The 14,891-nt window shown below is 41.6% G+C and overlaps 1 protein-coding gene across 6 annotated transcripts in view; it reads right to left on the bottom strand.

Annotated features, from left to right (window-relative positions):
* EHBP1 (EH domain binding protein 1) overlaps positions 1 to 14,891 on the bottom strand; it is a 733,557-nt gene that overhangs the window by 503,538 nt on the left and 215,128 nt on the right. For all 6 annotated transcript variants that reach the window (XR_012243991.1, XM_073628177.1, XM_073628181.1 and 3 more), the window contains exons 6-7: positions 14,537 to 14,718; positions 8,571 to 8,710 (exon numbers count right to left, since the gene is read on the bottom strand). Coding sequence is in view for 5 of the 6 variants with exons in the window: in XM_073628177.1 (XP_073484278.1) it covers positions 8,571 to 8,710; positions 14,537 to 14,718 (322 nt within the window). In the remaining variant the exon portion in view is untranslated. The remainder of the gene's footprint in view (positions 1 to 8,570; positions 8,711 to 14,536; positions 14,719 to 14,891) is intronic.

Genomic DNA, 14,891 nt, shown 5'->3' with positions numbered 1-14,891 from the left:
ACACAGATGGCAACAAAAAATTGACAGGTGTTATAACCCTCCCATACTCTATCAAAAATGAAAAAAAAAAAAAACGTTTTGCCTATAGTTCTACTTTAAATTGTGCCCCATGTAATCCCAATTAGGCCTTCAAAGAACTTCAATTTTAGAAAGATTTGTACCCTAATTAACACACAAGACACTGAATGTAAATTCATCCGAAGTAATGTCGGACTGGCTGTAGAGATTGTTTACACCTTCTTTTTATTCTTAATTTTTTTTTTCTTTGTGTTACGGAGATCTGTTGGGGATGTTTCTTTTACATGGATTATGAAGGGTTATTTTGCTTAGTATAGAATCAGTTAATAATGTTATCAAGTTTTTATTTGTAAAAATGTACTAAAAAAAAAAAAAAAATCCTCCGCCCCTATTCAGCATTGAAGACTGTCTCTATAAATATTTCAGACATTAAAGAAAAATAGATAGTGCTTTCTTTGTGGACATTAATAGCATTCTAATGGTATTTCATTCAGCAGGCGGAATGTTAATCCTGCTTTGGACAAATTCCAACCTAGGTCAAGTAATCCTGTCTGCTCATGTCCCACCTGTAAACAAACAGTGAGAATGGCGTTTTTTAACCCCCAGAAATTAAATTGTCCAGCAGAAATATTATTGGTTGTACAAACGGTGCTACAGTTTAAGTGTCTGCTGAAGAGAAGAAATTGGGGTTATGCAGAAACAATGACAACAAAGGTAAGTTCTGCTAAATCAAACACTTGGTAAAAAATCTGCTCGTTTCTTAAAGTGATTGTAAAGGTTCACTTTTTTTTTTTTTTTTAAATAACAAACATGTCATACTTACCTCCACTGTGCAGTTCGTTTTGCACAGAGTGGCCCCAAACACTGACTTCTGGGGTCCCTCGGCAGCTCCTCCTTTACACTAGAAGCGCTCTCCCAGGGGGTTACCTTGCGGGCATGCTCCAGAGTCAAGCATTTGCATCCATAGACCCGAATGCCGGACTTGGCCCCGCCCCCGCGTCATTGGATTTGATTGACAGAAGTGGAAGCCAATGGCTGCGCTGCTATCAATCTATCCAATCAAGAGCCGAGAACCCCGGGAAAAGGGAGAGTGCGGCTCCGCCAGGTGAAATTCCAGGGCTCAGGAAAGTAAAACCGGGGGGGGTGGGGGGGGTGGGGCGTTGACTGCCACTCGTTTTTTTTCACCTTAGTGCATAGGAAGCATTAAAGTGAAAAAACACGAGGGTTTACAACCCCTTTAAGGCCACCATACACATATGGAAACCGACTCATAATACAGCAGATCATTAAGTGATCAAGTGTTCCGTGTTTGCTGGGGATACCTGCATGCATGTCCTACACCTCCTATGATGGTGAATGGTATTTTGCAAAGAAGCTAGTCCAATGAGAATATATCTGACAATTGGGGTTTGTTCACACCACGTCCGATGAGCTGCGTTTATTCACACAAGTATGGTGAGGACAGGGTACATAGAAAACAACTGTTTTCTATTTGCCTGCGCACACTATACTTCTGCGATGGTGTGTAGAAAAATACAGATCAACAGACATGGTGTGAACACAGGCGGGGCATACATGGGTCCCATGTATGAAGGATATCCTTTAAGAGCTAATTCGCAACCAGTCACAATGCTGGTGTGCGGTGCACTACAAAAGAGGACACACCAACCTAATGCATTATCCCATGCAAAATTTATAAATAATCCACAAATATATTCATAAACCATTTGATAGGCACAGCTATCAAAGTTAATGTCTGCTTCCAAATTTCTCAATTTACTCAGCGTACTCCGGAACTTGGAAGGACACCACCAGGGTCCCAGCTCAGCAGTTCATATACATCTGGTCATAGCATGAGAACCCTTGGCCCCTCCCATCATGAGGATGGGTCAGGATGGTGGCCTATCCCAATGATGGGAGGAGCAAATGGTTTTCATGCCATGACCAGATGTACAGTGCATCCAGAAAGTATTGACAGCGCTTCACTCTTTCCACGTTTTGTTATGTTACAGCCTTATCCCAAAATGAATTAAATTGATTGATTTCCTCAAAATTCTACAAACAATACCCCATAATGACAACGTGAAATAAGTTTGTTTGAAATCTTTGTAAATTTACTAAAAATAGAAAACAACTTGGTAAAGTGCCTATTTTGAAAGTAGTAGGTAAGCAGACTAATATTAATGCATGCATCTGCCATCTCCTGCATTATAACACCAGATATTATAGGTTCCCACACCACCATTCAAACACTACTTAAAGTGGTGTTCCGGACGAAATTATACTTTTTAAATAAAAATACCCCTATAATACACAAGCCTAATGTATTCTAGTAAAGTTAGTCTGTAAACTAAGGTCTGTTTTGTTAGTTTATAGCAGTAGTTTGTTATTTTATAAACTTACAGCAGGCCGTGGCCATCTTAAGTGTTGGCATCTGAAGCCAGACTGTATTTCTTCCTGGATCTCATCCTTGCAGATCTCGCTCATGCTCAGTGCAGCCCAAGCAGTGTAATAGGTTTCAGGTCAGGTTTCCATAGCAATGGCAGTGTCAGAGGAAGTTGCCGCCCCTTCCCAGAAGGCATTGCAAACAGGAAATGATGCGATGGGCCGCGGCCAGGGAAGAGGAAGTGAAAAATGAATACAGCAGATATACAGTAAGTGCTGAGAAAAAAAATCAAAAAATATCTAATTTGTTTACAGTGCACAGTTTAGTGAGGGATGCTGAAGAGTTGTAAAAGCGGGTGGAACTCCACTTTAAGCCTTTCCAGTTTCTCTATAGAGTACGGTATTCCCCTTCCCAATTTCACTAATTTGAATAGAGCTACAAGTTAAAAATATACATCGTATTAGCTCTGATAGCCTGTAGACATTCCGTTCCAACTGAAGACACCCCTGGTTGAAAAATGCTATGTCTAATAGAAACCGTGTTAATAATAGTGAAGAAATATAGGGGGGGGGGGGGGTTGTTCAACACAGTTTATTAGGTTACTATGTTACCTATACATTGATTTATGCACTTACTGTACTACCTTTCCTTGCAGGGGTATGAGCCCCATTTGCCGTCTTATTAAGTGTACTGTTAAGATTTTATGGTTAATGCCTATGTTTATCTTTTAAAACTTAATAAAGTTCTTGGGGGGAAAAAAAAGGAACAAAAAACAAATATCACATGTACATCAGTATTCACAGCCTTTGCCATAACACTCAAAATCGAGCTCAGGTGCATCCTGTCTCCTCTGTGTTTTTCCACGACTTGATTGGAGTCTACCTGTGGTAAATTCAGTTGATTGGACATGAATTGGAAAGGCACACACACCTGTCTATATAAGGTACCACAGTTAACAGTGCATGTCAGGGCACATACCAAGCCATGAAGTCCAAGGAATTGTCTGTAGACCTCTGAGACAAGAGTTTTGATCTGGAGAAGGGTACAGAAAGTTTTCTGCAGCATTGAAGGTGCCAATGAGAACAGTGGCCTCCATCATCTGTAAATGGAAGAAGTTTGGAACCACCAGGACTCTTCCTAGAGAGGGCTGCCTGGCCAAACTGAGCGATCTAGGGAGAAGAGTCTTAGTCAGGGAGGTGACCAAGAACCCGATGGTTACTCTGACAGAGCTCTTTCTCTGTGGAAAGAGGAGAACCTTCCAGAAGAACAACCATCTCTGCAACACTTCACCATCATCAGGCCTCTATAGTAGAGTGGCCAGACGGCAGCCACTCCTCAGTAAAAGGCATGACAGACCGCCTGGAGTTTGCCAAAAGGCACCTGAAGGACTCTCATAACATGAGAAACAAAATTTTCATGTCTGGAGGAAACCAGAAACCGCTCATCACATGGCCAATACCAGCTCTAAAGTGAAGCATGGTGGTGGCAGAGACTAGTCAGGATCAAGGGAGAGATGAATGCAGCAATGTACAGAGACATCCTTGATGAAAACTTGCTCCAGAGCGCTCTGGACCTCAGACTGGGGGGAAGGTTCATCTTCCAACAGGACAATGGCCCTAAGCACACAGCCAAGATAACAAAGGAGTGGCTATGGGACAACTCTGTGAATGTCCTTGAGTGGCCCAGCTAGAGCCCAGACTTAAACCTGATTGAAGATCTCTGGGGAGATCTGAAAATGGCCATGCACTGATGCCCATCCAACCTGATGGAACTTGAGAGGTCCTGCAAATAAGAATGGGAGAAACTGCCCAAAAATAGGTGTGCCAAGCTTGTAGCACCATACTCAAAAAGACTTGAGGCTGTAATTGGTGCCCAAGGTACTTCAAGTATTGAGCAAAGGCTGTGAATACTTATGCATGTGATTTTTTTTAGTTTTTTATTTTTAATAAATTTGCAAAGATTTCAAACAAACTTTTTTCTTGTAGTCATTATGGGGTATTGTTTCTAGAATTTTGAGGAAAATAATGAATTCAATCAATTTTGGAATAAGGCTGTAACACAACCAAATGTGGAAAAAGTGAAGCGCTGTGAATACTTTCTGGATGCAGTGTATATAAAACTGCTGAGCTAAGAGGGTCCTGATGGTTTGGCTCTGAGGAAGAGGGTGCTATCCTTAAAACATGCAAGCCAGCTAGGACCCTGGTGGTGTCCTTCCAACTTCTGGAGTACGCCGAGTGGATTGAGCAACTTTGAGGTTAACTTTAATATACTTTGTCTATCAAATGGTTTGTGAGTATATTCACTGAATTATTAATAAATGGTGTATGGGATCATGCACTAGGCTGGTGCATCCTCTATTGTTTGTGTTTTTGTAGTGTGTTACCAGGGCTTCCCCAAGAGAGCAGCAAGGAGTGGTGTGTCCCAGATCCGTGCTGAGAAGCATAAGTGCATGAAAAACTGGTACCAGACTGTCACCCTCATGCGCAGGAGGCATTTTGTTTTGATATGGTGTGCAATGTAGTCTTGCAGGATAGCTGCGGTGCATCGCACTGTTCACTTTTTTTTTTATTAAACTTTATTGAAATGTTACACAGAAACTTAATTAAAGCGACATTAAAGATTAATTTAAAAAAAAAAAAAATAACAAACATGTCATACTTACCTGCTCTGAGTGGTTTTGTACAGAGCATCCCCAATTCTCTTTTTTTTTGGGTCCCCTGCCATGGCTCCTGGCTCCTCCTCTTCAGCCAGGGCCCCCAATAGCAAGCTGTTTGCTCTGGGGGCACTGGTGCATGTTCGCTCCCACAGCCCACTCTATGCGTCCATAAAACCTTGAGCCTTTAAAAACCACTACGTTTATTTGAATACCGAGGATCGCCTTTGCGCTGTGCTAAACTTCTCTTGTAAACCACCACAATGAAGTGGTGTGAACTGGGCACACAAGAGACAGGAATATTGTCTTGTCATATGGTGGGACTGCGCTGGAATAGCCCCCAAAGCAGCCCCACCACATCTGGTATGAATGAACCCTAACACTAAAACTCTAAGCTCATGCTGTCCTTTTTTGCATTGGTTTAATCATCCTCATTGAGAAAAACCCTGACACTGTTCTTATAATCAAGCTCATAGAGCGGGAAACTGCACTGCCCAGGATGTACACAGCTGACAAATGTAAGCATTTTTTCTTGTGTCCACTTTGTTCCTATCAACAAGAGAAAAAAAAAGTCTAAAAACTTTAGATCAGCCATTCTCAAACTTTTTAATGCTGAGGAACCCTTGAAATGACTTTCCAGTCTCAGGGAACCCATAGTAATAATTACTATAGCTACAGCACCTGACACATTAGCGTGACGGTCATTGGGAAGAATGTCCATTACCCGTGTGGTCTTTAGGAAGAATCTCTCCCTTACAGTTAGCGGAAAAAAAGATCACCGTTTTCACTGGTTACTTATCTGAGAAGCAGAAATTGTTCATTGTTCAAGGAACGCCAGCAACCTCCAAAAGAGCCTTAGGGTTCCACAGATCCCTGGTTGAGAAGGCTGGTTTAGATGGAGAACCCATTGTGACAGAAGCATAGGGAACTGTAATCACTAACTTGGTGTTTAAAGCTGCAGGCTTACAGATCCTGGCTACACTATCTCACAAATCACAGGCATGAAATATATACAAGAAAACAGTTCAAACTTTACTGGCTGCATGCCTGATCCACCTCGGAGTTTCTATAAGTGAATCCAGGAACTTGTATTTCTATAGTCACCGGTCCAATATAATTGTTACTATTCTCTATCAAAATGTTTTTTGTATAGGCCGATTAGGACAGAGAATGTGTACAAATATGCTTGCAGAACACCAGTATAGGGTTTTGTTTTCATTTTAAGAACATACGTTTGATTTTTTTTTTAATCATTAGTGGGATCTAACTGATGTTCATTCTTTGACCACAGTGCCAAGAAAATTCAAAGAAGCAGGGTGGCAAATTGTTCTCAGACTAATGAATTTCTAACAGTAAATGTCTTTTTCCTTCAGGAACGTTTATTCGGTGCAAAATAGAATGTTAAAATCAAACAATGTTTGCAATGCTTTCAAATAGCACTCAAAAGTTAGAGGATTGCATATTCATTCCAGCTCCACATTACAGAATATGTTACCCTAACGTTTCATTTTCCTGATATGTGCCTGAGGTACCATATACTTGTATGAAAAAGTATCCTGTTCTCTTTGTATTAATTCCTTTGTGTGAAATACCTGGTGTTTCTGCCAGTTCCTTTGCTATCCTATTTGGGAAAAAAATGACCACACTAGGCATGGGAGCACACTGTGGTCAGCTTTCTGGCTATGCTGGGAAGTCAGCCAGCTCTCTTCCAATGATTAGACTTGTGCCGACACGCCCCTTCCTCTGCACAGCCATTCGCTGGGAAGGCCAGTATGCTGCTGTTTCTCCTTCCCCAGCTTTCCAAACTCCTTATGTAGCTGAGAGCAGAGGGTATGTGAAGAAAGGTATTTATAATGTATATATACACTGAATATATATACAGAATGGGTTGTTTTACAAGGTGAGGATTCACATATACTTTAAGACTTTCTCTAGTTAAGGAGGAGCTCCAGGGTCCCCCAAAAAATTTAAAATCAGCAGCTACAAATACTGCAGCTTCTGACTTTTAATACAAGGACACTAACCTGTCCAGGGATCCAGAGATGTCCTCACCCAAGCAAATTCTTCAAATGGTTACAGGCACCGGCATCTCACGTAAGAGAAACAGGAAGGGGAGCCTTGCGGCTTCATAGCCGGTCTCCTAGAGTGCATGCGCGAGCCGTGCTGTGCCTTGTGAATGGTCCCATAGTCTTTTGGGACCTGTGATGTGTCCCAGAAACCTGGGGGTTTGGGGGGGGGGACCGATCTTCAAAACCAAGTACCCGATCCCCTCCAAAAAAAGTGTCAAATGTTGCAGTGGAGGGTTGGGGGAGGGTGAAAACAAGTAGACCTTCCTCTTTTGGGTGGAGCTCCGCTTTAAACAAAACTGTATATTATGCACAGTTATATTTCTCCTGATTTTGTCATCATCCAAACATCAACGAAAAATACTATTGTGGAATTGTGATTAGCAATTTTAGTCTTGATATTGTGTTTAAATATGAACTTTAGTTTAGTTTTTTTGTTTCTATGCAGCACCTGGGACAATATTTGGCCATATAGTTGTTGTTGCATAGTATAGAAATCTTCTCCCCACTGATGTCGGGTCCAGAACGATACTCCAGCTCTACTAGCTGCTGCCAGTGTGAAAGAGTTGCATTGCTCGCCCACCCTTTCGGTCTGCCTTCTCTGTTCACAGAACTCGTAGTATTGCTTCCCAAATTGTTCTCTAATTGGAGGATGTGGATCCTATAATTTATCTGCCTACACGCCATTTCACAAAATGCTTTGTGTTCTGAGAAAGAATACTATGAGTTCTATGAATGGAGGAAGGGGGCGTTTCAACTACGACTCATAGTGGCTCATGTTAACAGTGGAAGTGCCAGAAGATCAGCGCTGTGCAGAGGACCTAGCAACAGTGGGGAGACAAATTCTACATGCAGCAGACCGGCAAACATGGCACGCATTTCATTAGAGGTAAATTATGTCCCTGATGTTGTATAGTATGGTAAAAATAATTATAATAATTTAATTGAACCTCAGAAGTAAGACCAGAAGTCATATATAAAAAGGTGCTGGTAACCATCAACATCATCTATTTTTCTACTTGGCTTTGGTTTTGGTAGACACAAATATGACACTATTAAATTAGAATATCAATGCAAGTCAATGAGAGATGACCGCAAGTCCCTGAAAATGTTCCCTTTGTTAGAGTACTACTGTGCCCTGTACCATCCGACAACATATTTTGCCAGTGAATGGTTAAAATGGCTGCCCACCATGTATTGCCAAATTAAAAAGAACCCATCCTAAATGGGTTTCTATGTTCTTGGTGAAGGAGGCAAGAGCTGAATACCAGTCTTCTCTTCCATGGCAGACCTCAATCTTAAATGAGCTAACCCTATATTCCAATCGCAAGTCCACGAGACTGAGTACTCCTGTTATCTTGTGGATTCTGCATAGACCTATGAGGGGGCAGATGGCTATTTAGCCAATACACCTATACCGCTGTTTCAGCTTATTAGGAGGACAGACCTGTAATTTTAGCAGTCTTCTCCTCCTGGTTAACTCTGTTCTCTTCATCATCTTCATTGTCTTCTTCAAAATCATCCAGGTTTCCTATGTCCGCTTGCTTCATGCTCATCAAACTGGCGAGGCTTTGCATATCTTCATCACTAAACACATGTAAGAATAAATACAAAGCATTCAGTGCTCCTTTACATAATGTACAGTATTTTACATAGAAAAACTACAGAACATTCAAGAAAACGAAGCACACAAAACAGGCGACTGATGGCAGAAGAGTGTTTCACCCACACTTTAATATGATCCAACTTTCCTATCGCTCACTGAGTGGCGACAAACTAGGATACTAAAAAATCTCCATAGACGACACGTTTACATTTTTTACAGCTTATATGTTTGGAGTTGCAGAGGTCTGGCACTAGAATTATTGCTCTAGCTATAACATTTGCAGCAATACCGCACATGTGTGGTGTGAAAATCATTTACATATGCATGTGCGATTTACGTATCCATTCACTTCTACGCACGAGCATGGAGGGATGGGGGCGCATACATTTTTTTTTTTTTTTTACACTGTCCCTTTATTTTTTTTAATCACTTTTATTCCAATTACAAGGAATGTAAACATCCCTTGTAATAGAAATAAGAGATGACAGGTCCTCTTTATGGAGAAATCTGGGGTCTACAAGACCCCATATCTCTCCTCTACCTTTGAAAACAAATGATTAAAAAAAAAAAAAATTGATCTTTTACATAAAAAGAAAAAAAAAAAAAAAAGTATACTTTACTTCCGGCATAGACTGGAAGTGATGTCATCCCATCTCTCCGGTCCTCCTAGATAATTGAGGTGATCAGAGACAATCTTGGCCTCTGTTGACCTCTGTGACCAGCTGCAGGAACTGTCAGATTGTTACCCGGGCTCGCCAGTAAGCCAGAGAAACACCAGCGAGCGGCAGGAGGGGTAATGATTCTAAAAGCGATCCAGCCACTAGGATTACTTTTATGAGAAACAAAATCGCTGGCTGAAAGAAAAAAAAAATACTGGGGTGCTTCAAACCACTGGAAAGCAACCACATATACATACGTATTGCATTCAGCAAGTGGTAAGGGTGAAACCTTAAAATTGAGGGGTAAGACACCGCTCATAACTGACCCAGTGCTTCAGATGTGGATATGGCTGTGTGTTGCCTCAGCCAGCGCTGCTCCAGCCTCGCCCCCGACATGTTTCGCCCCGCCTACCAGGGGATTGGTCACAGAGGTCTGTGCCCAGCCTGTGCAGAGATCAGAACTGTGAGAGGGACCAAGCAGATCCTACCTAGTACAGAAAACTATGGTGGAGAGAGAGTAGCAGTGACCGGTCTTTATTACAGGAAGCTCCCGCACAGAGGTCTCACACTGGATTACTGCATAGATCTTGTAGAAATACACAAAGGAGTCTTCTACTAAGACAAGTATTGTTTATCACAGAATTCAGCATAAATTTCAGATGAACTCCACGCTAAACAAATATTCTAGTCTTAATACAAGAGTGGTGGGTATTCTTGATTCTTTGCATCCCTTTGTGTGTTTCTTTCAGATCTAGACAGTAATCCAGCATAAACCATCTCTTGCACTTTGCCCCTGTGCTAGAATCTCCTGTAATAAAGACCAGTGACTGCTCTCTCTCTCTTGTTCAGGGTGACTGGTCTAGTCTCCTCCCCTTCCTGTCATTTACTGCAGGCATCCTGCAGTGGGGTTGAGCATGCTGATTCCCTCCCATAGCTCTGCTCTCTGCACGGGCTATGTGCAACACTGAGGTGATGCCACTGCTACTTCTGCAAGGTAATAACTGTGTTTGAAAAGGCATCTGGTTCACACAAATTGGATTGCTACCATTTGTGGCTACTGGGAAATATATTTTAATGAAGGGATGGGTGCCTGGTGTCCAACTTTAAAGAAACTGGCACAGGGGCATAAAAAACAGCCGATATATTATAGTTACACTGGACATACCTGTTGCCTGTAAGTACTTTGACCATAATAAAATGCTGTTCCTTTGCGTCTCTGGCATCAGGATGGAAGACAAGAGTCCCTGGAGAGCCAAAAATGCTTCCCCACCATTCACGGGTACCATCAGTATCTTAAGCAAAGAATGTACTTCAACACCGACTCTCTGAAAAGTCGATATTTGCATACAGATTCACAGGAGAGTTTAGCAGCACTACATATGAAGCTAAAAGGCTAGATCCAGGCACCTGGTGGGGACTACTTTCAGACTCTGAGGTTAGTCACACTGGTTTACTTTCAAGGGATAAGGGTCTCTAGCAAACCATTCCAATCCCAATGCTTGATCAAACCTATACTTTCCCAAAAACGCATATTCTATTAGCTACAGAAAAGCCCAAGCACACTCATACCATACAATATGCAAGAATAAAACATTATTACACAGCAGGGTACAGCATCAGCTATTTGAGAAAATATCTGTTACTTAGCAGAACAAGGTGAGAAAGGTTTTTATTATTTTTTATTAAGAAGAATGCTCTATTTCAGACACAGTACAAATAATAGCCTATCTACATTTTGATGGCTTGCTTGCAATTTAATGATACATTTCTGTAATTGGCATTCTGTACAATTCACGCTCACTGTGTACGATGGAGTTGCGGATTAACACTGGACATTGAAATAGACTTTCTATGCCTCCCAAGGAATCCGCACATGTTAATACCCGCAGAGATGATTGCAGGATAGAACACAATTAAATGTTGTCAGGCAACAAAACTGAACTTTCATAATGTAGTAAAGAATAAGAGAGATAAAAGAAAGAGGGAGGGAGGAGGGGGGCTAAAAGATTAGAAAAAAAGAAAAGCAAAATATTTGCATAAATCCACAAATTAAATTGCACTGGGAAGAAGTGAGAATGTATGTCCACAGTTATGGCTTTCTTCTACTCTCATTATTTAGGAACAATATAAACTGTAATAAATTAAAGCTCAAAACACTGGAAAAAATGGCTTAAAGCACCATTGTTGTACAATAACCTTTTCACTAAACGTGACAACAGCTGGTTCTCCAGAGCATCTAAAGATGCCAGCAACATCCATTAAATAGCCTTATTTAACACAGCAAGTTTAACTGAATGGTGAGCAGACTCTATTCTTAAAGCCAAATTCAATTCAGCCACTTTCTAAAATGTTCTGGATTACTTTAGATTAAGTCCAACAAAGTGCATGCCACCTTTTGGACTTAACACTTTAATTCACAGTTTCTATTTGTACTGAGTGCCAGGAGTACAGCTATCGCTATACTTCTGGCCAGGGGCGTTGCTAGGGGGTGGCTATTGGGGCTATAGCCCCGAGTCTCTTGCCGCCGGGTCCCTGCCTAACCAGCGGGTTGCGGCTGCTGCGGCAGGTGGGCTGTCTGCATGAGAGAGGCAGAGGAGAGGAAAGAAGTGAGCTCTTCATAGCCGGGCCTCTTCAATTTGGGAGCGAGGTGCAGCGAGCAGCAGTGAGATGACATAATCTCGCCACAAATAGGCGCTCTCCTGCTCTCACTAAATGGACCAGTGCTGTCAGCCTGCCACCAATGCAGCATCAATGCACATTTGGTGGCACTGGCTGGCATGGCAAGTGACAATCCACATCAGTTGGCAAGTGACAACCCACATCTAGTGGCCGGTGGCGTGGCAAGTGACAATCTGCAAATGGTGGCAAGAGATGTGGTAAGTGACAATCTGCAAATGGTGGCAGGAGACGTGGAAAGTGACAATCCACATCTGCTGCCAGGTGAAAGTGGCAAGTGACAATCCACCACTGGTGGCAGTCGACATGGCAAGTGACAATCCACATCTAATGGCAGCTGACAGTGGCAAGTAACACGCTGCATCTGGTGGCAGGAGATGTGGCAAGTGACACGCCCAGGGCTCCCACTGATTCTGCAGTATGGTGAGTTGAACCACTTCATTATATATTAGAATGTAACAATAGAAATAATGCACTTCAATCACCCTGACACCATATCAACCATTATGCCATGATGATTGAAGCACCAACATCAGGCATCGCCCGTGAAAAATTGTTTACCACTGGTCGTCCCCCCCCACCGCGCGCGGGCATGCAAAAAGGTTGGTGACCGCTGCTATGGGCTCTAGCCCCAGATCTTTTGCAGACCTAGCAACTCCCCTGCTTCTGGCGCTCAGACTCTGAACCTTCTGGTCTCAACTCCTGAAGCTGCAGTCATATGCAGCCTCTCTGTCTTTCACTCCCCTCCCCCTGCCCAATCAGAGAGAACTTTTGTACTACATGAACCCATTCACAAAATACAAAGCCTTCTGTGAATGGGCAGCAGCAGGGAGGGGAGGAGCAGGAAGAAGTCCTGCTGTACATAAAAGCAGCATCTCTCCTGAAATCCGGCTTCAAGGAGATACAAACATGTATTTTTATTTTTAACGTGCCGTTCACATTTTCACTTGCACTTTGTACCATATTCTCACAATGGCATTTTATATACAGATTTCTAGACTTTCAGTTTGGAAGCTAGGTGTAAAATAAATAGTGACCATGCAGGTTATTATATGATTATTGCGATATTTTTTTACCAAAATATGTATAAGAATACATATCGGCATAAACTGAGAAAATATTAGCTTTTTTAAAAAAAAAAAAAAAAAAAAAAAAGGGGGGGGGGGGATATTTATTATAGCAAATTGTACAAAATATTGTGTTTTTTTTTTCAAAATTGTTGCTCTTTTTTTGTTTACACGCAAAAAATAAAAAAAACGCAGAGATGATCAAATACCACCAAAAGAAAGCTCTGTTTGTGGGGAAAAAAGGATGTCAATTTTGTTTGGGTGCAACGCCGCACGACCGCGCAATTGTCAGTTAAAGCGACACGGTGCCGAATTGCAAAAAATGGCCTGGTCATTCAGCAGCTAAAACTTCCAGGGCTGAAGTGGTTAAACAACTTCTGAGATCAAATATATTCTAGGGTAAACTACTCAGAAAGTGTATAGCTTTCAATGACTCATTATGGGTCAGAGCTAACCCACAGACATGCACAGCGATAACAGCAGCAGCTAAATGCTCTTTATACCAAGCAAGAAGCACGGCTTGTTTCGGCGAAGAGAAAAAAAGTGTCTCCCCATGTGCATTGTCGCAGAATCACGTAGGGTTTTTGCACATATGCAGAATGCAGGACTCCAGAATGTCAGTTCTGAGCATAGAAATATGTTTTTTTTTTGTAATTCCTGAATCAGGGTCTGGAGCTCTGAGATTTTTGAAGTACGTCGGGAGGGAAGGAGTCTCCAATCCTGTGTCCGGCTCTTACCAGAAACCAGCAGACAGGAGGGTCTCTGCTAGGTAGATCTGAGGGGAAATCTGAAACTAGGGAAAGCTCTGCTGATTTTATCATCCAATCACGTGTAAGCTAAAATGCTGTTTTTTATTTTCCTTGCATGTCCCCCTCAGATCTACAGCGACTGCACTTCCAAGTGCACTTGTAGTGCAAAGTAGATTTGTCTTTAGTAAATAACCCCCACTGTATTTCGGCAGTGGTCTTTCAAACACAATTTTTTGGAAAAAAAATACACTTTAATGAATAAAAAACAAAAAAAAAAACTAAGCAGTAAAGTTAGCCCACTGTTTTTTTTTTATAATGTGAAAGATGATGTTACGCAGCGAGAATCGTGATCTCTATTCTAAGCAAAAAATTGTGATTCTCATTTTAGACAGAATCGTGCAGCTGTACACCGTGTAACTCATACCATATAGGTCTTAGGATGACAAAGTGGGGTATTTTGCTGCACTTTGTTTTGTACTTTACAGATACACCTAGATTGAAGGCCACATGTTTTCCAATGAGCATTCTTGTAGCTGTATGCGTAATTTAGGATGTGTTCACGATGTTTGCCTGAAGTTCAGCTCTATTACAGTTCTGCTAAACAAACAAGGCAGTAGTAGAGTAGAACCAAACCCATTAAAAAATTAGAAACTTACGTAGCTTTGCCTTCTCTTAGAAAAATACAAGAGAGTGAGAACTGCAGAGTGGCTGACACAACTTTTTTTGACAGGGGTTTGAATTTCAGCTTGACATCTGTTTGGGTAGGCATGGGGCTTGCGTATTGCTTCATGTTAATGTTGCTGGTAGCAAGGGCTTTTCGACGACCAGAAGTTGATTCCTAAAAAAAAAAAAAAAAAAAGTGTATCCATGGTCAAAATATAAAATCATATATTCATTAACACATTGTATTTCAGTTATTTGACTACTTCTATTAATCTGAACAACCCTGAAGTTTGAATCATACTTTTTGAAGAATTCCACACATTTACTTCCTAGAATTGTGACACACAG

This window comes from Aquarana catesbeiana, linkage group LG04 (assembly GCF_042186555.1).
Source record: "Aquarana catesbeiana isolate 2022-GZ linkage group LG04, ASM4218655v1, whole genome shotgun sequence".
NCBI lineage: Eukaryota > Metazoa > Chordata > Amphibia > Anura > Ranidae > Aquarana > Aquarana catesbeiana.
The sequence above is the reverse complement of the archived record's forward strand: the minus strand, read 5'-3'. Positions and strand labels throughout refer to the sequence as shown.